Genomic DNA, 22078 nt, shown 5'->3' with positions numbered 1-22078 from the left:
CGCGGGCCGGATCCGGCCCCCGGGCCTTGTGTTTGACATGTCTGTTCTATATCAAATTTCCATGGTCTGCACTATAGATGTATGAGTCTGCAACTTACTGGAAAGGTGGGAATTAAAAGTCTGGGAAAGATTCTGGCTTCTTGAAATTTAGCATTTTTCTTTGTGTCTTTCAGCACTGATAAACAACTTCACCTAGGGACATCCAGATATTTTACAATATTTAAAGACAGAAAATAGGTTTAATACTTGGTTTAATGAATGAAAGAAGAAGCTCTTATTATTGAAGTATCAAAGTATTGTGCAACATATTTCCAATAAAAACAACAGTTCCTAATTTCCAGAGATTTGATAGCCAATAGAATATTATCCTCTTCAGGATGAGTGCAAGGTATACGTATGTTTTTATACCATATCAAGCTTGTCTGTATTGAGTCTTAAAAAACAAATTTCTAAAAGTTGGGAATTTTCTTTGAAGGGAGATGAGTAAAGAAAAAATTTGATCCAGGCCTCTCTTCAGGGCTGCTAGCAGTTTGATTCCTCCCACTTTCTCAATGTAAATGCCTCTTACTACGTATTAGTTAAGGGATGATTCTTGCAACATCTATGTGTGGGTGTTGCATTAAACAGCTGCTAAATGTTAAAATAGTTTGTGACTGGATTGTGTTTTGTTCCCACCTTCCTTGTTAATTGGACATTTAAGGTATCTACAAGGTTTGAAGGTGTTGTAGTTGGAGAGATACATACTTTACTAAGAATTTTTTTGTTTAATTCTAATACCTTTGCTTCATATTATAAAAGTAAAAGCCAAGACATGGTGAAGCTGCCAGTTGTTTTTTTGTGCATTGGATACATTCTGTTAACTCTTGCAGGTAAGTTATTAATTCTTTGGTTTTGGTGAAGGATACTATGTGTAATATTGATGTAATTCTAGTGTTTTTCTAAAACAAATTATTTTAGACTCAAGTTATATCAAAATCCCATTTCTGTATTTCAAGGTTGATAGGAAACTGATGTACCAAGTCGTATGTTAATTTATCTCAATAGCATTAATATGACAATTGAACCTATGGCATTTGTTAACCACTGACCAATATTGAGTGAGACTATTGTCAGAGACTGTATGCCTTCCATAGCTGACTTCAGATGTATGTATATGTTTAATTATGTGTAGGTGAAGCTGTGAATGAAAATCAGTAAAATGAGTTGTAAATTTTAAAAAGTGATCTGTCATTTGTTTCTGGTGTTCACACCATTACATGACAATTTCTAATCTTCTAGTTTGAAGCAATTATTTAAAAAAGTAGTAACTAGACAACTGCAGGCATAATTGGATGCTACTGATTTTTAAAATAGTTTTTATCTATATTTTAGATTTTTAGAATGAAAATTATCTTGGTTGCATAGACAATAAAGCTGTTGTAAAACAAAAGCCCTTCAATACTTAAACTTTTCAACACTTTTGGTGCCAACGATCGCAATCTTGTTTCGTATGAATACAATTTGCACTCATATTTTCCCCTGTAGAAATAAAAATCTCTAATTTGATGTTGGGATCATTTTATTTCCTTTTTGTACCAAGTTTATTCAGGATAAGATTTTATGATGTTTTAACATGGCATGTCAGAATATCTGCTAAATAGAAGATAAACTGAAATTATGAATATCTTTCGAATGAATTCAATCATCTTTGGAAACCTATACAGTACAGGCAATATTCATTTAGTTTTATTTCACTGTAAGCCTAGCTACTGAAATACTCAAGCTGATATTGTATTTTACAATGCAAACAATCCCCTCATGATATATTCATTACTTAAAATTATCAAGTTGATTCCCAAATTATAACAATACATTCATGTATAATTTACAAAATTATCTTAGTTTTTATTAGAACTTTGGAACACAATCCAAGTTAATAGGCATAAACAAAAGTGCCAAAACAAATGTACCTTTCCAGATATTAAAGAATTTTAGTTCCCATAACTTACCTCAAGTAGGTGATCATGAGAGTTTTATTCAAATAATAACGTTAACAGCTGTAATATGTAGTATCTACATATTGACTGTAGTATCTTCTCCATTCAGCAAAGCTACAGCTTTTCTACTAGCAGTGATAGAAAAAGAAATAACTCACGTCTGTCTTCTCTTGATTACAATTCGTAGTTATTTTTGTCAGATACAAATAACCAGGAACAGGAATTGAATTCAAGCACTAAAAATTTATTACATGCTACCTATACATAAGAATCTGATCCACTAATGGTCAAGCAAAAATGGCACTAATGGTCAACGGGATTCACACGGGGCTGAATATAGTTTTTTTATGGAAGACCAAAGATTCCAAACTGATGCAAGTTGATCTCACCATTGGGTCAGCCTGCTCATCTACAATTTTGTTAATGGAAGATATGACAAGTTTAGTAAATTATTAAAATCTCCAAAAAAAAAGTCTCTGAATAAAAGGTAAATGCTTCTCAGTGCCCTCTGAATTTAAAAAGTGTTAATCTTTGTGTAAATTTGTTGGTCTGTGACCATAATAAATATTGATAGATTGTATAAGTTTGATTTCAGCATACAGCTTTGATTGGAAATCTGAAGTTTTTGATCAAGTTTCTTTAACTACACAGTCTGAAACATTTAATGACTAAGTTTAAATTACTAAAGTGTTTTGGAATTTCAACTTTTTTCTAAGCTGAAAGAAAAAAATATGGGAAAAGTATTGCAGCTGTTTCTGTTTATCTACAGTGGATGAGAATGAGGAATGGGGATGTTAAAGAAGAGAAGATGGTTAATGTGAATTTGGTAAAAAGTAATCTGCAGCCAAATGAATCTAGATTCTTATTTCTAAATGTTTCATCCTTTAAGCATAACACTCATTAAGTCAAGTATGTGGACTTTCTAGTTCCAAAATAATTGCATTGGGAGTTGCCTTTTTATGTAACTACAGTTGTGAATTTCACATGCAGAGACAGATCTGCATGCAGGCAGTGTGCTTTACAAGATATATTCTTTCTTATAAAACATAATAAATGGTGTACGTTTGGTAGGGAATTTCCATTTCCCTTCCTTTTCTACACATGAGCCATATATCAAAAATACTTCTCATATTTGCTGTATATCTTATATTTCCCACCCTCTATCCTTGATTCAGTCTTGACTATTAAAGATAATGCCCCAAAGTATTCATTATCTCTCCCAATAATACCTTAACACAAGGGTGTCAAACTGGTGGTCCATTGGTTGCATGTGTCATGCATAGGCCATGCCCACCCTGGCTCCTCAAAGGCAAAAAAGTTGCGATATGTCACGATACATCATGTGATCTGTAACTTTGAAAATATCAATTATATTATCATAAAATCACATCATTTTATTTTTATAGCTTCTATGCCATATTGATATGTTCACGACTCCTCCCCAAATCATAATGAGGCATGACTCAGATAACATGCCAGTGTTATTAATAGATACCGTATGTTTAAGTATACACAGTCATATTTTATTTGTGCCAAAGATTGCTCTAGTAATTTTTAAATCTATGTAGAAATTTTATTTGCTTTCCCTCCAATTACATCAGTGCCCATTTATTCCTTCCACATTTCTATAATCTTTTTGAGTTTTGGTACCTGACAGCTTGATTATTATTTTAGTCCTGTTTTAATCCCAGAGCTTTCTCTTAACTAGACCAATTTTTCACAGGATCAGTGTTTTCATACTCACCATCAACTTTTTCTTCCTCATTTCTTCCAGAGCCCATTATTAATTATTATTGTATTTGTGTCTCTCCATGCTGCAATTCTAGTCCATTATTGTTTTGTAATAGGGAAGAACTGCACTGTTATTGGTGGTGTCCTATGCAGCAACTTTCCCCACAGTTATGAAGATTCAGCATTAGTTTTTCATTTAACACTTTTTTCAAGGGTTCAATTCCAGATTATAGTGCTGGCCAACATTTTCTCAGTCCAGTAACCAATGCTTTTTGCCTCTGCATTGGGTACAATTATATAGGTCACATTTTTGTCAATTCCATATTTTATGAGCCTCATTCATGCCATCTTGTGAGTGCTGTCACCTTGGTGTTGAGTAAGCAGTCTAAATAGACCAATACATCATTCAACTAGCCAATAAGGGAATACAAAAAAATATATAACTCCAAACAGTATTTCCTTGACCAATTCTGATCCTTGCTTTTTATTTGCTTTTGCAATAAAAAACAATTTATTAAATAGGGACACTGGAGGGGGTAAAAAGGCAGCCAGTGTTTGGCAAATGGCAAAGAGTCAGACTGACTGGAAAAGAGGAGATAGTGGCAAAACACAATGGTGTCCTGACTTCAATTTGGGGCAGAGGGAGTTGAGAAGAAGAGTAACTTTGATCCAATAGGATACCATCCATCCCTCAACTTCAGAAGTTTGCACTTTTCTTTAGTGCAGCATCTAACTGGCAAAGATGTTCATAGAACACTGGAGTCACACTTGACATGGTGGGGACATAGGAATAGGCCTGTCTCTGATACAGTCTCTACATGTCCATAATATAACTGAAATCATTGGGCTGACAGATAACCCTTGGAAATAGAATCTAGAATTTTGAGATTAAGGGATTCCCACAGAATTTTGAAAGCCTGCCAAAACCTCTCCTGACTTCAACTTATATTGTATTTAAGCCAGTTGAGAAATATTTCTTTGGAGTTTCTTTCACAAATCAGATTTTTTTCCCCCCTAATAGCTGAAGATGCACACGAGACAGCTGGCTAAACGAAAACTTTTTATTGTCAGGAACCGGGCGAGGAACGGACTCACAGTGCCTCTATTTATACCCCCAGCTGGCTGCCAGGTGACCAATCAGAGCTGTGCCGGTTTCCCGCTTGTCGCACGGGCCAATCGGCGGTGGTGAGCTTTTGACAGCCCTCAGCTGTCAAGCTGGGTCGTGCCTGCGCAGTTTCCTATGACTTTGACAGCTGGGAGCTGTCAAGCGGTTGCGCTTGCGCAGTGGCTACCGGCAGCTTTGACAGCTGTCAAAAGCTGCTGAAGTGTTTTACCTCATAACTATTTACAGGTGGTACATAACCATTAACATAACATATTAATACACAACACCCCTTAACCCTTCCCCGAACTGGTGGGATAGTCCTTCTGGTTGTTTTTTAGTCGCGTGCCCCATTCATAGTCTTGTAAGTAGGCCGGCGGTATCCTGGTTCTCTTCGAACGATGGAGGGGCGCTGCTGTAGTCAGCTCTCTTTCCCCCGGTTCTGGATGCGCTAGTTCTTGGTCCGGGTCTGGATCCTGGGCTTCATGGGCCCCTTCGTTAAGTGTGTTCAGTGGGGGGTGAGTGTTAGTTCCTGGAGTGGTGCAATGCATTGAATTTTCCCCACTCCCCTTTTCCCCCTAGTTTTTTGGGCTGTGTTGTCGCAATTGATCGATGTGTCGTCGTAGGTGGCAGTTATTACCGGCATCAATTATGTATGATAAGGGTCCAGTTTGTTCAATTACAACCCCCTGAATCCATTTGTTCCCTACCCCATAGTTTCTTGCCCAGACAGTGTGGCCATTGGCCAGGGTTCTTTTTTTTTTTTTTATTGAAAAGTTTTAAAATACAGTTTTCCTTTAAAAAACCCCCTTCCCCCTCCCTCCTCCCCTCCCCACCTCCCCCCTTCCTCCCCCCTCCCCCCCTCCTTCCTCCCCCCCTCCCTCCCCCCAACCCCCCTCCCCCCCCGACTTCCCAGAGCTAAATACAAGGTATATATGTATAAAAAAGCAATCATAAACAACCATATACTAACAACTATAAATTCTAAAATCCATCACTCTCTAACTTATATAGGATCAAACAAAACTTAGCATTATTAAATATATATAGAAGACTAAAATAGAAAAAGAAAAAAGAAAACGAAAGAAGACTTATTCAAATGCTACATAAAACTTCTTAACCCTATACTTGTTCTGGATAAACTCAATCCATTTTCTCCATTCCATAATATAATGTTCTTGCGAGTAATCTTTCAAATAGACCGAATAGGCCGAAATCTTCGCCATACCATTGGCCAGGGTTCTATGAGGAATGGGTTGGTCTGGTTCTGCCGTTGTCCTATCCGGGTGTAATCTGTCAAGTCTAGTCATAAGTCGTCTCCCCCAAAGCAGTTCCGCTGGTGATTTTCTGGTGGTCGTCAAAGGGGTGGTGTGTTGTGCCAGTAAGAATTGCGCTAACTTGCGGTGCCAGTTTCCCATGACGATTTTCCGAAGTGCATCTTTGGTGGACTTTACCATAACCTCAGCCAAGCCATTTGACGAGGGGTGGAACGGAGTCGTGGTGATGTGTCTAATAGAGTTCTCCGTGGTGAAAGTCTGGAATTCACGGGAAGTAAATTGGGTGCCATTATCGGATACCAAGACATTGGGCAGGCCATGTGTGGCAAAAAGCCCCCTTAGTACCTGTACTGTGGCAGTCATAGTCATGCTACTGACTGGCACGACCTCCAGCCACCTGGAGTAGCAGTCAACTACTATTAAAAATACCTGTCCTTGAAAGGGCCCCGCAAAGTCTAAGTGCACATGGGACCAGGGATTTTTGGTTGTCCCCCATCTGTGGACGGGGGCTTGTGGTTGTGCAGGTCTGACAACCTGGCAGGGGTAGCAGCCGGCTACATGTGTCTCGATTTCTGTATCTATGCCCAGCCACCAGACGTAGCTCCTTGCTAACGCCTTCATTTTAACTGTACCTGGGTGCCCGTCATGTAATGTGTTCAAAACCTTGGGTCTATGTTTTTCGGGAACTACGACCCTATTCCCCCACAGTATGCACCCCAGGTGTGATGAAAGTTCCGTTCTCCTCGAGAAATATGCTTGGAACTCAGGACCGGGGGATTTGGATTGCCATCCAGAGGCAATCCAGGTTAATATTCTGCTGAGGATCTTATCTTTAGCTGTGGCGGCAGCGATGTTTTTAGCTGTGAGGGGGCATTCTGGTAATTCTAAGATTGCTAAGATGTTGCCAGCTGGAGTGGGGTCGGGGTCTATTATCGGTAGGGGAAGTCTGCTTAATCCGTCAGCATGCCCCATTTCCTTCCCCGGCTTGTGGATCAATTTGAATGAATAAGCAGATAAAAAGGTACACCATCTAAGAATTCGGGGGGATAGAATTTGGGGCGTCTGCTTATCCCATGTGAAAATTCCCAGTAGTGGTTTGTGGTCTGTGAAGATGGTGAATTGCCGTCTGTACAGGTAGTCGTGAAATTTTTTCACTCCGGCAACTATCGCTAAAGCCTCCTTGTCAATTTGAGCGTAATTGCGCTCTGGTTTGGAAAGCGTTCTGGAGTAAAACGCTATTGGCATTTGGGTTCCATTCTGAGTTAAATGACTTAGAACTGCCCCGATCCCGTAAGGAGAAGCTTCGCATGCTAAACATAGGGGCAATTCATCTTTGTAAAGTGTTACAGTGGAATTACTGGTGAGCAAGTTCTTAAGGAGCTGGAAACTGGAGTCATGCTGAGGAGACCAGGACCATGGGGTACCCTTGTCAAGTAATCTGTGCAGGGGTTCAGCGATGGTTGCCTTGTGGGGCAAGAAGGCATGATAAAAATTTAGTAGCCCCAGAAAGGCTTGTAGCTCCTGTTTGTTTTTAGGAGTGGGTGCAGTTTTGATGGCTTTGATTTTTGAGTCAGTGGGGTGAATTCCCCACGACTCAATTTTGTATCCCAAAAACTCTGTTGATGGTACCCCAATAGAGCATTTATCTCTTTTTAATTTAAGTCCTGCTGCCCTGAACCTGCTTAGAACTTCCCGCAATTTGTTTGCCAAATCCCCTTCTGATTCTCCTGCAATAAGTACATCATTGAAGTAAGGGCAGACCCCAGGGATTCCCTTAAGGGTTCTTTTCCATAATTTCCTGGAAAATTCCTGGGGCTGCGGATATGCCAAATTGTAAATGATTTACTTTGAAAGCTCCGCGGTGCGTGACGATGGTCTGTGCATTTGCAGTTCCCGGGGTGACAGGTAGTTGCAAATACGCCTGCGCCAAGTCCAATTTCGCAAAAATGGCGCCGGACCTAATGGCTGCGAGGACGTCTTTCACTGCTGTGATGGGGTAAGCGTGCGAATTCAACGCTCGGTTTAGGGTGGCCTTATAGTCGGTGCAAATTCTTATTTGGCCGTTAGATTTAATTGGGGTCACAATTGGTGTTTCCCATTCACCCCCTTCGACCGGTTCTAAAACTCCTAGATTAACGAGTCAGTCCAGTTCGTTCTCAATTTTGTTTTTGAGCACGAACGGAACTCTCCTAGCTTTTATTCTTATCGGTAATATTTCAGGGTTTAATTTTAGTGATACTGGGGGGCCTGTATATTTTCCTAACGAGCCATCAAAGACGTCTGCGAACTGCTGGCAGACAACTTCAAGGCTTGTGGACTGAGTTGTGTTAATTCCTGTTAACGCGATTCCTAAAGCTTCGAACCAGTCAAGACCTAGCAGACTGGTTCGGTTTCCCTGCGTTACTAGAATCGTTAGGAGTCCCCTGAACTTCCTAAATTCCACCAGAATCTTGGCTTTTCCCTTAAGTAGGATCGGGGTTTTTTAGAAGTCGGCAAGGTGTATGCTGGTGGGTTGTAGGGAAATTTGCTGCCGGCTGCGGCTGCAAATGCTTTTATAAGTCTTCCACAAAATGAGGGAGACCGAGGACCCTGAATCAACTTCCATTTCACAGGGAACCCCGTGTAGCAGGACATTGATTTTGACCTTTGTCTTTAACACTAGATGGACCGCCCCCGCCGTGTTGGGGTTTTTATTGTGGATTTTTATATTATTCTATTGTTTTAGCTCGGGCTCCTATTTAATTCTTTTTTAATTTTTGTACTCTGTATTTTTATATGTGCTCTGTTCACCGCCCTGAGTCCTTTAGGAGAAGGGCGGTATACAAATACAATAAAATAAATAAATAAATAAATAAATAGTTCTAATTTGTTTGGCATGAAATGCTTACTCAGTCCTTCCGTGAGTTCTGCATATGGTATGGTGGCGATGTGCTCTGGACTGAAAAGTCCTACGGCCACGTCGTACACGGCTGGTCCGCTGAGGCAAAGGAGCACCGCTGCCTTGGCCCGGTCGTCCGTGATCTTGTTGACCAGCAGAAACCCTTCTACCTGGGCCCAATGCGACTCCCAGCACTCAGGATGGCGAATGTTGAACTCATGGATGTGGCCGAGGTTGGCCATACTGTCCTGGTTGTGGGTACTGCTTCGCGGGCATTGAGGAAGTTGTACTTCCCGCCGGTGACTTCAGCTGTGACTAGCTCCGAGCCGTGGAAAAAAATTTCTTTTTTTCCTCGGCTAGTGACTTCAGCTATGCGAAGCAGTATATCCCACCTTCGTCGCCAGTGCTTCGTCCGCTGAAGAAGCACGCGAGACAGCTGGCTAACGAAAACCTTTTATTGTCAGGAACCGGGTGAGGAACGGACTCGCAGCGCCTCTATTTATACCCCCAGCTGGCCGCCAGGCGACCAATCAGAGCTGTGCCGGTTTCCCGCTTGTCGCGCGGGCCAATCGGCGATGGTGAGCTTTTGACAGCCTTCGGCTGTCAAGCTGGGTCGCGCCTGCACAGTTTCCTGTGACTTTGACAACTGGGAGCTGTCAAGCGGTTGTGCCTGCGCAGTGGCTACCGGCAGCTTTGACAGCTGTCAAAAGCTGCCGAAGTGTTTTACCTCATAACTATTTACAGGTGGTACATAACCATTAACATAACATATTAATACACAACACTCTGCATACCCCTAACCTCAGTCACACTGTTATTACAGAATACCATACTCTGGGTCCATCAATCATGTATATGACCTGTCACAAAAAAATAAGATGTAATTCTTTTTGGAAAAACTATAGTGGGTATTTTCTCACCAGCATCCATAATCAGAAAGTATGTTTTTTTTTGCTCTGCAAAAAGTGAATTTGCAGTGAATTCCAGCTGCTTATTTCAGATGTCTCAGATGTATTCTATATGATATGCAGTATCTGTTTAATATTCATATAACTGAGTTGTTGGCTACTGAAAGCTCACTGAACGTGTTTTGAATTTATCTGCTATTGATCAAAAATCTTTTGGACATGAGATTTTAAGACTAGATTTTAAGATGGGCAAAAAAGGAACAGGATCCATCAGAAAATATATTCAGGAACTGAGTAAACAATGCATTGTTCCTAGGATGCCATCTCACTATGAGATATTACCATATATTACCATATACAATATGGCAATATTTTTACAGGTCAACCTATGGAAAAAGGGGAACAAGATGTTTTTAAACTCTTCAATGTTTGTGTTTCTTTTGATAGACAATGGCGATTTTGACTTAAAAGATGCTCTTGACCCAAGTAAGTATATTAGAAAATAAAAAATTCTTACTGAACAAGTTAAATGTTTTCATTAAACTGAATTTTGTTTCAGCTTATGTCAAAGGTGGGTAACATTATTCTCATGGCAACCAGCAGATAGATACTTCTTTTCATGCCCACTAGACTTCCTGCATCACTTGATTTTTATTTTTATTTATTTTAAAATGAATGGGATTTGACATGTTGCAAATCCAACCCTTAGTCGTATAACATCCTAATAATTTTCAATACTGGTTCACCACATGTGCATCCCATAAGGATTCTTAGAAAATTAAAATGATGAATGACTACAACTAGACCTTTGTTTAAACAATGTATTCCCACCAAATCAGATATCAATCAATATTTATTCTGTCAATACCATTAATATGTCACAACATTTTAAACATGTGACCGTGCATGCTGCACTGGACACCGAGTAATGCACTAATGCAGTCTCATAAGATTGTAAACTTTTAACATTATTAAGTGATTTTAGCAATATTTATATACATTAATTCTGTTAAAGACCAGTGGAACAGCTTGCCTTCAGAAATTGTGGGTGCTCCATCACTGCAGGTTTTTAAGAAGAGACTAAACCAGGGGTCCTCAAACTTGGCCCTTTGATGACTTGTGGACTTCAACTCCCAGAATTCCTCAGCGTGCCTGGCTGAGGAATTCTGGGAGTGGAAGTCCACAAGTCATCAAAGGGCCAAGTTTGAAGACCCCTGGACTAGACAGTCAGTTATCTGGAATGGTATAAATTCTCCGGCTTGAGCAGGGGGTGTTCTGTACCAGCCTGCTACCGGCCCTGCAGAAAAGGCAGGGACAACCCCTTTTACAAGAAGGCAAGAGGCTGGAATTAAGCCTGCCAAATTTATTAACATAAAAACACAGAGCAAAGAGAGCAAACACGAACCATGAAACAGGAGCTTTTCAAGCGGTTGACTTCAGCAAACCAGCCCTCCCACGCATTCCCCTTTTATACAGTTCAGGGCGTGGCTTCTCTCTGCCTCCTTCCAAGGTGCCCCATTGCCTTCCTCTGTTTACTCCTGATTGACTGCCTCCTGCGTCGGGCATCGTTGAACAGGGCCAGCTGTGGGTCATCTTCATCCACGCTGTCAGGCTCACACAGCTGGGTCTCCGTCGTGACCATATGGGAGGGGCCTGGCTGAGGGCTCTGTGGAGCCTCAATATTATTCTCAGCAAGCTCTTCAACACCCCCTTCCTCCTCCTCTGAGTTATCCGACCCAACTGCCAAACCCACAGGCTGACCCTGAATCACAACACTATCCCGCACCGCAGGGCCCTTCCCCCGGGTCTGCCGATCCGGATGCAGTCGGGATGGAAATTGTTCCTGAAAAGCGGTCACCAAAGCAGGGGCATGAACAGCGGTCGCGTCTTCCCAGGTGAACTCCTCTGGTCCGTAGCCTTTCCATTCAATCAGGTACTGGAAACGACCTTTCAGCCAACGGGAGTCCCTGATGCTGCCGACCTCATACTGCCGAACCCACAGGCTGACCCTGAATCACAACAGAGGCCTGGACTAGAAGACCTTGAAGATCCCTTCCAGATTTCTATTCTATTCTATTCTATTCTATTCTATTCTATTCTATTCTATTCTATTCTATTCTATTCTATTCTATTCTATTCTATTCTATTCTATTCTATTCTATTCCATTCCATTCCATTCCATTCCATTCCATTCCATTCTATTCTATTCTATTCTATTCTATTCTATTCTATTCTATTCTATTCTATTCTATTCTATTCTATTTATTTTAATTCCATTTATATCCCGCCCTTCTCCGAAGACTCAGGGCGGCTTACAAGCTTAGCAGTAGCCTTCATTCTATGTATATGCCTGCTTATTAGGGCTTTCACACACACCCCAAGCGGCATTATTACAAAGTCAGCTTAATTGCCCCCAATAATCTGGGTCCTCATTTTACCTACCTCGGAAGGATGGAAGGCTGAGTCAACCTCGAGCCTGGTGGGATGCGAACCTGCACTAATTGCAGGCAGCTGGTGTTACTTAAGGAGGAATTAGCCCACTGCTCCACCAAGGCTCCTCATTTGGAGCCCAAGACTTAGTATGGTCTATTGAAGCCAAAAGGTTGGACACCAGTGATCGAGCCTAATGTTTTTCAAATTTGGCAACTTTAAGAAATGTGGACTTCAGCTGCCAGAAGCCAGCTGTGGAATTCTGGGAGTTGAAGTCCACACATATTAAAATTGCCAAGTTTAGAAAACAGTGATCTAGCCCTAAAGCTCTGCTTTTTCCTAGTATGTTACCACATATGTACAGCCAAATATGAACAATGGCTGACCCTATTTAAAATTTCAAGACCAGCCAATGTAAGCTGTACACACTTGCTTCCAAAGAATATAAATACATACCTCTTCATAAAATGATCTTTATTTATTCATATTGTTGTATAATAATAATAATAATAATAATAATAATAATAATAATAATAATAATAATAATAATAATAATGATGATGATGATGATGATGATGATGATGATTTGGGAGGGATCTTGGAGGTTATCTAGTCCAACCACCTGCTCAGGCAGGAAATCCTATAACATTTCAGACAAATGGCTGTCCAATCTCTTCTTAAAGACTTCCAGTGTTGGAGCATTCACAGTTTCTGGAGGCAGGTTGTTCCGCTGATTAATTGTTCTAACTGTCAGGAAGGTTGCTTCTCTCTTTGGTTAGTTTCCATCCATTGTTTCTTGTCTTGCCTTCAGGTGCTTTGGAAAATAGCTTGATTCCCTTTTCTTTGTGGCAACCCCTGAGATATTGGAAGACTGCTATGATGTCCCCCCCCTTGTCCTTCTCTTCATTAAAGTAAACATACCCAATTCCAGCAACCGTTCCTTGTATGTTTTAGCCTCAGTCCCCTAACCATCACCAGTCCCTCTTCTCTGTCCCTCTCTAGAGCAGGGGTGTCAAACTGCCGGCCCATGGGCCGGACGCGTCATGACAAAACCGCGCCCACCCCATTGCCAGCAATGGGAAAAAAGCTCTGATACGTTGCACAACATCACATGACATCGCGAGTTAGACATGTCTGTTCTAAAGTCTTAACATCTTTTTTACATTATGGTGACCAAAACTGGATGCAGTATTCCAAGTGTGGCCTTACCAAGGCATTGTAAAGTGGTATTAACATTTCACATGATCTTGATTCTATCCCTCTATTAATGCAGCCTACCACTGTGTTGGCTTTTTTGGCAGCTGCAGCACACTGCTGGCTCATATTTAAGTGATTATCCACTAGGACTCCGAGATCCCTCTCGCAGTTACTACTATTGAGCAGGGCACCTCCTAAACTATACCTGTGTATTTGGTTTTTCTTGCCTAAATGTATAACCTTACTTTTTTCACCACTGAATTTCATTTTGTTAGATAGCGCCCAATGTTCAAGCTTGTCAAGATCCTTCTGTATCTTAAGCCTGTCTTCTGGAGTGTTGGCTATTCCTGCCAGCTTGGTGTCGTCGGCAAATTTGATGAGTGCCCTATCTATCTATCCTGCATATTCATATGCATCTAATTAGAGTGATAGTAATATAGCATACTTCATAACATTCTTTACTAAGCAATACTGCATTTAATATATTAATTTAGGAACAATTATCAAATACAAAAAAATATTTGTCCAGGCAATCTTAGAGATAAAGTATTTGTGGAACTGAATATATCTTGAAGGTAAATTCCCTTTGGTTAAACTTTCAGATATTCAGTATTTGATTCTTGCCATTTTTTTAAATTAAGACACCTGAAAATTGCATCTCTTTGAAAGGAACTTTTTTCACAGGAAATTATATAAATATCATCTCAATCCCACAGAATAGGTTTAGGAACAAGCAACCTTTACTCTGCATTTTTAAAAACTTTACCCAAGAGAGCAAAAGGGAATAGGAGTGTGATTTCTGGCTTGATTTTCAGCCATTGATAAGTTTGTAAAGAATATTGGAAGCTTGAAATACCTCTTTTATTTTTGTTCCTCCTGAAAATAATGAATATAAATAGTATATTAATAGGAATTAGTAGACATGTGACCGTGGGAATTTAGGGGACCTTAAAAGTGAAGAGGAGTTCAGTTGCCCAGCTTGTGCTAATTCTGAGGGTTTATTTCCAATAAGGAGAGGATAGGATTGTGTTGTTAACATCACAATGAGTTTTAGAAATGACAACTAGCCTCTTTTTTGATAATCTTAATAATACAGTAATGTTCATTTACTTTGCTTAGATGATAAGAAGCCTTCTGAAGCAACCAAAAAGCCACCAGGGGGTAAGCATTAAATTGCAGCTGCTCAAATAAATACCACAATGCTAAAGCTTTCTTTGTGCCAGATCTAAAACTATAACTGAAATGTTCCCAATGCCCTTTAACGAGTTTTTCCTAATACTGTATACTGCTGGTTTGAACATTGTAACCCTTTTTGGAGTGGTTTTCTGTTTTTTCCAGAGTGCAACTCCTTCTTAATTCTTAAAGATGAATGCCATTTTTTCCTGTCCCTTTCCATCAATTGCCCATTCCTAATAGTTATTGTAAGGAAAGGTAAAAATAATCTTCCAGTATTGATAACAAGAATAATAATTGGCATTTATGGGCATTGTAATTCAAGGTATTTTTCTGGATAAGAATAGATTAAAGAAATGTTTATTTTTCCTAAAGAAATAAAATGTGTGATAAGGAAATTTACTGTATATCTGGAAATATTTATCCTAGGTAACAAACCTCGACCTCTCTTATATCCTGACCTTAGACCATATTCAGATAATCATGGAAATGGTGGTAAGAAAGGAATTTGTGTTATTTAGATCTATCTATCTATTTTTCTTTCCACTGGTTTGATTGTGTTTATTGATTTGTAATATGTTGATTTAAGAAATTCCTTTAATGGTGGCAATGTCAGTAGAGGCACCATTGGAACTGGTAACATTTGGTTTTGTTGTTAAGTTTTGAAATATTTAGCTACCTTTCCACTCTTTTCATTTAAATCCATTGATCAATATTATTGGAACATATTGATCAGCAGTTCTAATTTAATTTTTAGTACTTTAAATAAAGTACTGTTCATGTAATCTATATTAACTAGGTTGTAAAGTAGATGTATGTCATCAGATAAAGGGAATAGTATGTCAAGTTGAGCTAAACCTCTCCTGAGATTGAATAGTATCCATGTGAAATATGAATGTCTATGAAGAAAGCCTGTGTGGCAGTTGGCTGCAGGAATTTGCATGACCTGGAAAGACCAAGCTGTGTAACAAGGCCACAACAATTTCTTTTGGTGCTGCTTTCTTGCAAGATTCCTCCTTACCTTTCTTTCATTTTAGTTATCATGCATAAGAATCTGCTTTGGTGTTCTGCATGATTGCTTAAGACTTTGCTTTTGACCATTTACATTTTTAGATATCTGTAATGTCAGCTCTGCCTGGCTTGTCTTGGGGGCTTCACAAGCATCCTGCCATTAAAAGAAGAGGGGGAGGAGGATGAAAGGAGGAAGAATGAAAGAACAATAAAGCTTTGTATACGTGATAGGAAATTGGGAGGGGGTGAATGACAGGTGAGAAGGAGCAGAGCAGCTGGATCCTGTTTGTACCAGCATCCAGTGGCCAGGCACCCTGAGAAATATGCGGATTACCCCCAAACATCTCAGAATTCTCAAAACATCTTGGTGAGCTTCAGTTGGCTGAAAACGGTCTGATCATGGGGGAGTGATGGGCTGGGGCAAACCTACATTTTATTTTTGTATCCAGCGAGCATGGCAATTTCAGAGCTAGCTTGACTTTACTACAACCAACAATCTTAGTAAAAGAATCCTTTGCTCTAACCAAATGGAGTCAAAGGCTTTTCTTTCCTAAGGGATCTGATAGGTAGTTTCACATCAAATACCATCAAACCATTTACAAGACACTTCAAGATGCATTTTGGTACATCAGCTTATATTTCAGATAGATTCTGAATTCCTCAAGATGGAGAAAAGGAGAGTATGAAAGACAGGGAAAAGAGTAACATATTTTTTTTCCTTTTAGGTGCTTTTAATGACCTAGATCTTAATGATGGGAAATCTTTACCTTCACGCCCAGCAGGTTGTGTATAGATTTTTTTTCAGATGATTCATGTTCCTCTACTTTTGCAATGTGACAAAATAATTTAATTGGTAGATTTGCTTTTAACAAACATTTTAATCCATAATAGGCAGTTTGAAATTCATACTTTGACTTTTATAGAAGTCTGTTATATAGGAAAAATTGCCAAGATTCTCAATATTATCATTTTATAGTCTACTATTCAATATGTAAACAGATCATAACATATTACGGCATCAATAGAATAACATACTGATGAAATGGAAAGCTCAGAAATGGTGTCCGATGTCATTGAAATAACATGCATGCTCATATTGCCACATGAATGCTGCACTTATGTCCTTAGGTCCCAATATCTGACACAGGTTAGAGTGCCCCCATGAATTGTTTTTTATTCCCTCAACTTTCTTTATTCTCTATTTTGAGGATATATTTTCTGTAATATATTTTTGAATATTTTTGATATTTGGTACTTTTAGTACTTGTGGTAGTGTGATATTTTTGGTTTTTTTAATGCTTCTGTTCCTGAAATAACCATGTTATTGACTCTATTTTAGGCGAGAGAGAACAAACTTCAGATCAGGGTGGAAATATGGGTAAGAGTTTGTATTTGTTTTGTTTTGCTTTTGTGTCTCTGTGATTATTTAGAGTCGAAATTTGTAAATAGTAAATACTGTATATTTTTAAAGTATATTTTATAAAGTAACTTTAAAAGAAAAGGTAACTGGGGGTTCCTAGTCTGGAAGTGGCAGAGGACCACTTAGTTGGAATAGTTGGAAAAAGATTATTTTTTTTATAAATGTTTTATTAATTTTCTATTTTCACAAACAAGTGCTCAATAGACAACGTGATGACTGAGTCCATTAATAATTTGGTGATACATGTAAGTTTTTTCAACTAGGTCCAATGTTACACTCACCAATACATCCTGTCTTCTTCTGGTAATAACAATTTTTCCGCATTAAGCAAATACAATTCTTATTATTGTTAGTAAACATACAATTGCATATCAACATTTGTTACATTTTTCTAATAATATCAATAATATCAGTCCATTCTTTTTTCCTTAGTTCACATATTAAACAAAAAATAGGGTAGTAGATCCCCACAGAAATAGGAGCTTTTTAGTAAGTATGAATGAGATTATTTAATTTCTTTGTTTAATCAGCTGGTTTTTTTCCCTTCAATACTTTAAGGCTTAAAATGTTGCTCCCCCAGGTATAGAGAAACTGTTTTCTCAAAAAAAGGGGGGAGAGAATTTTCAAAAAAGTCCCACAGGCAGGCAGTTAGGGGGATAGAAAAGGAAAGGTCTCACCCAGGTCCTCCAAATTGCTTCGTTGTGCTAGTTGGTGCTTTTGGCTTTCAGCAGGGAGCGGCTTAGTGATCAGCCATGTTGATGGCCGGTCTCTTCTGCTTCGGGCCAAAAGGAGTTGCTCTGGATACAAGCAGAGGGCTGCCGCCCTTCCACGATCGCAGGAGGGTCTCCTTGTGGTGGTCACCCCTCCAGGGTGACTTTCGATCCTTTTCAGGGTCCTCCAAAGAAGAAAGAACCAACGGCTGGGAGGGAGCTCTCCCTTGTGCGTCCAAAAGCGCCCTGCACACAAACTGGAAGCCCCAAAGTACTTCCTTAATTTTTTTCAAAACTACTATGCTTGCAAAATTAAGTTCAGTCCTTTCACTAAGCAGATAAGCAGCATCATATTTATATCATTTTATTTCAGTCTCCAGTTGAAATCCAGCCAACACCCAAGATTTTGCTCTGTTTGTTTGTTTTAATGCAGGAAGAAAGAAAGATCAGGATATATCTTGTGGACAGGTTGAGAAACCAGATTCCAAACCGCTGATCCTCTGGTTTCTCACATATTGTTTCCAAAAGAAAAGAAATCATCAGGGAAAAATGGGTTTGAGTTGTAGACAAAGTAATTTCTTGCCACTAGACTTAGTCAAACATTTGGGTTGTAAGGTTTTTCTGTTTTTTATTCTCTCAATCTCAAATGGCAACATCATTCTAATTTATTGATATTTACATGATTTGGGTAATGATGAAATTTCATCATCAGTCCTCAACTTACAACCATTCATTTAATGACCATTCAAAGTTACAATGGCACTGAAAAATGATTTATGATCATTTTTCACATTACGACCATTGCAGTATCCCCATGGTCACATGATCAAAATTTGGATGCTTGGCAATTGGCTCATATTTATGACAGTTGCAGTGTCCCAGGATCATGTGATCACCTTCTGCGACCTTCTGATAAGCAAAGTCAATGAAAAGCCAGATTCATTTAACAAGCATGTTACTAACTTAACAACTGCAGTGATTCACTTACAGCTGTGGCAAGAAAGATCATACTATGGGGTAAAACATACTTAACAACTGAAATACTTAGCAACAGAAATCTTGGATTCAATTGTGGTCATAAGTTGAGGACTACTTGTGGTGGTATTCTTAACTTATTTTTCCCCCCTCCTTAGTTGACTCTGCTACGACAGCTCAGATTACATCTCCTGTTGTTGCTGTAGCTGTGATGCTGACCTTTGGGGCCATAGCTGGCTATACTGCTTATAAGCAGAAAAGATACTGTTTTAAACCAAGAGGTAAAACTGATTGCTTTAAGTGTTATAAAGTCTCAGTAAAATCAATACTGGATGACATAGCTTAGATATGACTTGAGGATATTTTAATTATATATGGGACATGTTATATTAGAGACCAGTCTCTTCTCACAACAATTAGGGAAGACTTACAGTATTTCCAATGGGATCAATCAATCATTTTTAGTTAGTCTTACTTTTATGATGGAAGGGATGAAAGAAAATAAAAAGCTAGCCTTTTTCTATGAATGTTTTCTAGAAGAAAAAATATCAAGATTCTGTGCTAATACTTTTATTTTTTAGTCTGCTGCTATAGAAACAAATAATAAAATTTCATTCAGTAACCACAACTCATTATTAAGAAAAAATAAATAAAAGCTTAATTTTTAAGATCCACCTGTAAAGAATGTTGTTTTTTTCTTTCTGTAAATTATATTTTAAATACTTTTGTCAAGTTAAAATTTCTGTCTAGTCCATTTGAATAGTTTTTTATATGCCTCCTTAAAGAATTGAGAGGTGTCAGAAATATGTTTTAGATATGAACCATTAATAAGGACATTTGACTGATTTTGTGCCTAAGCTTCTTGAGCATGTGTTCTCTCTCAGGTACTCTCTTAGATTGAAATCCAAGACAAACTTATCTTACACTTCTCCATCCTGCATGGGTCTAATCCCTAAAGGCTACTGCAACAATCCTATGCCTTTACTCTGAAGTAAGATCCACTGTATCAATGCTACTTATTCTCTTTTATATTTATATTACAGTGCATTTTTTACTCGAGAGTGAAGGTGTTTTCTAGAAAAGCCTCTTACAATGCACTTAGTCTGTCTCATTCACAAAATTTTATAAATGCCAGACTTAATTACCTTCCATCCCAGTCCATTATTTTTTCCATTTGTTTTCTTACCAAGAAATTATGTTTTTGATTGAACTAGCACAATAGAAGCATCTAGGAATATATTTTGCATATTATTTGTAATGTGTTGCACTATTTGTAACATAGTACCTTTTTTTACATGCACACTTACGTTTTAGATGGAGCAGTTGCCTAAACCAGTCAAAAATGATCTAAGAAATATTGAGTTCCACAAAATCATCAACAAATGAACGAACTGCATACTGTAATATCTATGATGCTGTTGCTAAGATTTTATGTTTTTGTGTATAAAAACTAAAGAACAAACTTTCAAAACAAGAGATTGGTTAATGATACACACTGCTTCTACAGTGTATGAATAGTAAACATACACTATTATTTTTTTTCAGTTCATACAGTTTAGAAAAATTTTACATTCTGTTTATTTAAAATCATTGGATCCAAATGATCAGAAACTCAATTTCACTCTTAGTATACAGCCATTGGTTTATAGTTAAGGCTCTTTATGTACCCTTTTTCAGATCTTCAGGACTACTTAAAAATCTATGGGGTGATAGTTGCACTGAAATATTGAAAGATGAACATCATGTCCTTTCTCTAATTTAGTTATACTGCATCAATGTTCAGGGAAACATTGTACTTCTCTTAATTTATAAATTAAATTTCATTGAAGCAAACGTGATTGGGTAGCTTCCTACATTAACTACTTGAAACCAGCAACGAAGTCAGGCTTGTGCACCCAAATTCCTTTTAGCATTTAACCTTATATGGAAATTTATGCTATTGCTATATTGTTTAAAGGTCAAGGAATAGTTCACCTATTTTGGAGTGTGACTAGCTGAAATATTAATTTGGTGATAAAATACCAAGTGCTGAGAAATAAACATAGATTGTGGTGATCTTCATGAAGTTCCAAATAAGAGTTATTATATTTAAAGGGAAAGGGAGAGTCAGGAAAACACTGGAATATGTGTATGGTTTTTTCTCTTTAATTAAGGGGATTTTTCCCTTCTTTCTTCAATTCTAATATATAATATATTGGCATGTATATTAATTTTCCAATATACAAATGGATTAATGGGAAAATACTGTATGTGGTTAGAAGGATTGAAAATTATATTATAATTCTGATGTAGAAGATATTTTTTTCCAAAATTATATTTATTTGTTTATTTATTAAATTTTTTACACACTGCCATCTCATGTGAATGACTCTAAGTGATCAATGATGTATTAGTATCTGTCACTAAGAAATTATCTAAAATGTATAAAGGTATTTTAAATCTTTGTTTGAAATGAGAACAACATGAAGGGGACATTTTATCATATTTGTGGACATGTAAAAAGATTATAAAATTGAGGATACAAATACATGTATATACATTAAATCAGAATATTTTAAAGACTAAAGTACAATTGAAAACAGAGGCTTTTCTTTTGGGAATGATAGACAAGCAACTAGAAAAAATGTATGGTGCTTTGTTTCTGTATACGACAATTTCAGTGAGATGATTATATGCTTCAAAATGGAAAGGTTCTACACTATCTACAAGGAAGCAATGGTTGGTGAAGATGATGGACCTAACAGAAATAGCTAAATTAACTTCTTTGATTAGAGAAAAGACAATACCTACTGACTAGAAAACCCCTATAGACCATTTTTTGCACAAAACTGAAAAAATGTACTTTTAATTTTGATGATTAGAAAAAAATGGATAATAAAAAATGAGCTTTTTATTGTAATCATAAAAGAATGAGATAACTTTGTAACTATACTTGCATTTGCTGCAAAGGAAATTGGAAGCTTTTTCTATTCTTTTTTTCTGCAATTTTGTCTTGTCTTCTTCTATGTTATGTTAATTTTTATATTCTGTTTAAAAAATTTAATAAAATTTATGCCTATAAAAAATTGACTCCAAGTGACTTATATGGGCATATCCATGCCATGGAAGCAGTTTGCTTTTGCCTATTTTCGTAATGTTTTATCAACTTCTTCTTTTTTAGGTATTTTATTAATTTTCTAGTTTTGCAATCATAAATACTTAATAAACAACATCTTGTCTGGGTCCATTAGTAATTCAGTGGTACATATTAACCTCCTCAATCTAGGTACAATACTACACCATCCAGTGCT

The 22078-nt window shown here is 38.1% G+C and overlaps 1 protein-coding gene across 1 annotated transcript; it reads left to right on the top strand.

Annotated features, from left to right (window-relative positions):
* Nucleotides 1-58: 58 nt before the first annotated feature.
* LOC310639540 (uncharacterized protein) lies at nucleotides 59-20518 on the top strand (the record flags this gene model as incomplete). Its single annotated transcript, XM_083361289.1, is given in 9 exon segments — nucleotides 59-885; nucleotides 887-888; nucleotides 10320-10358; nucleotides 14619-14660; nucleotides 15102-15182; nucleotides 16409-16465; nucleotides 17023-17061; nucleotides 18947-19069; nucleotides 20466-20518. Coding segments are annotated over 9 exon segments (510 nt in total). The 5' UTR covers nucleotides 59-811.
* Between the last annotated feature and the right edge of the window lie 1560 nt (nucleotides 20519-22078).

Source organism: Vipera ursinii (genome assembly GCF_947247035.1).
Source record: "Vipera ursinii genome assembly, chromosome: 4".
Classification (NCBI taxonomy): domain Eukaryota; kingdom Metazoa; phylum Chordata; class Lepidosauria; order Squamata; family Viperidae; genus Vipera; species Vipera ursinii.
The sequence above is the reverse complement of the archived record's forward strand: the minus strand, read 5'-3'. Positions and strand labels throughout refer to the sequence as shown.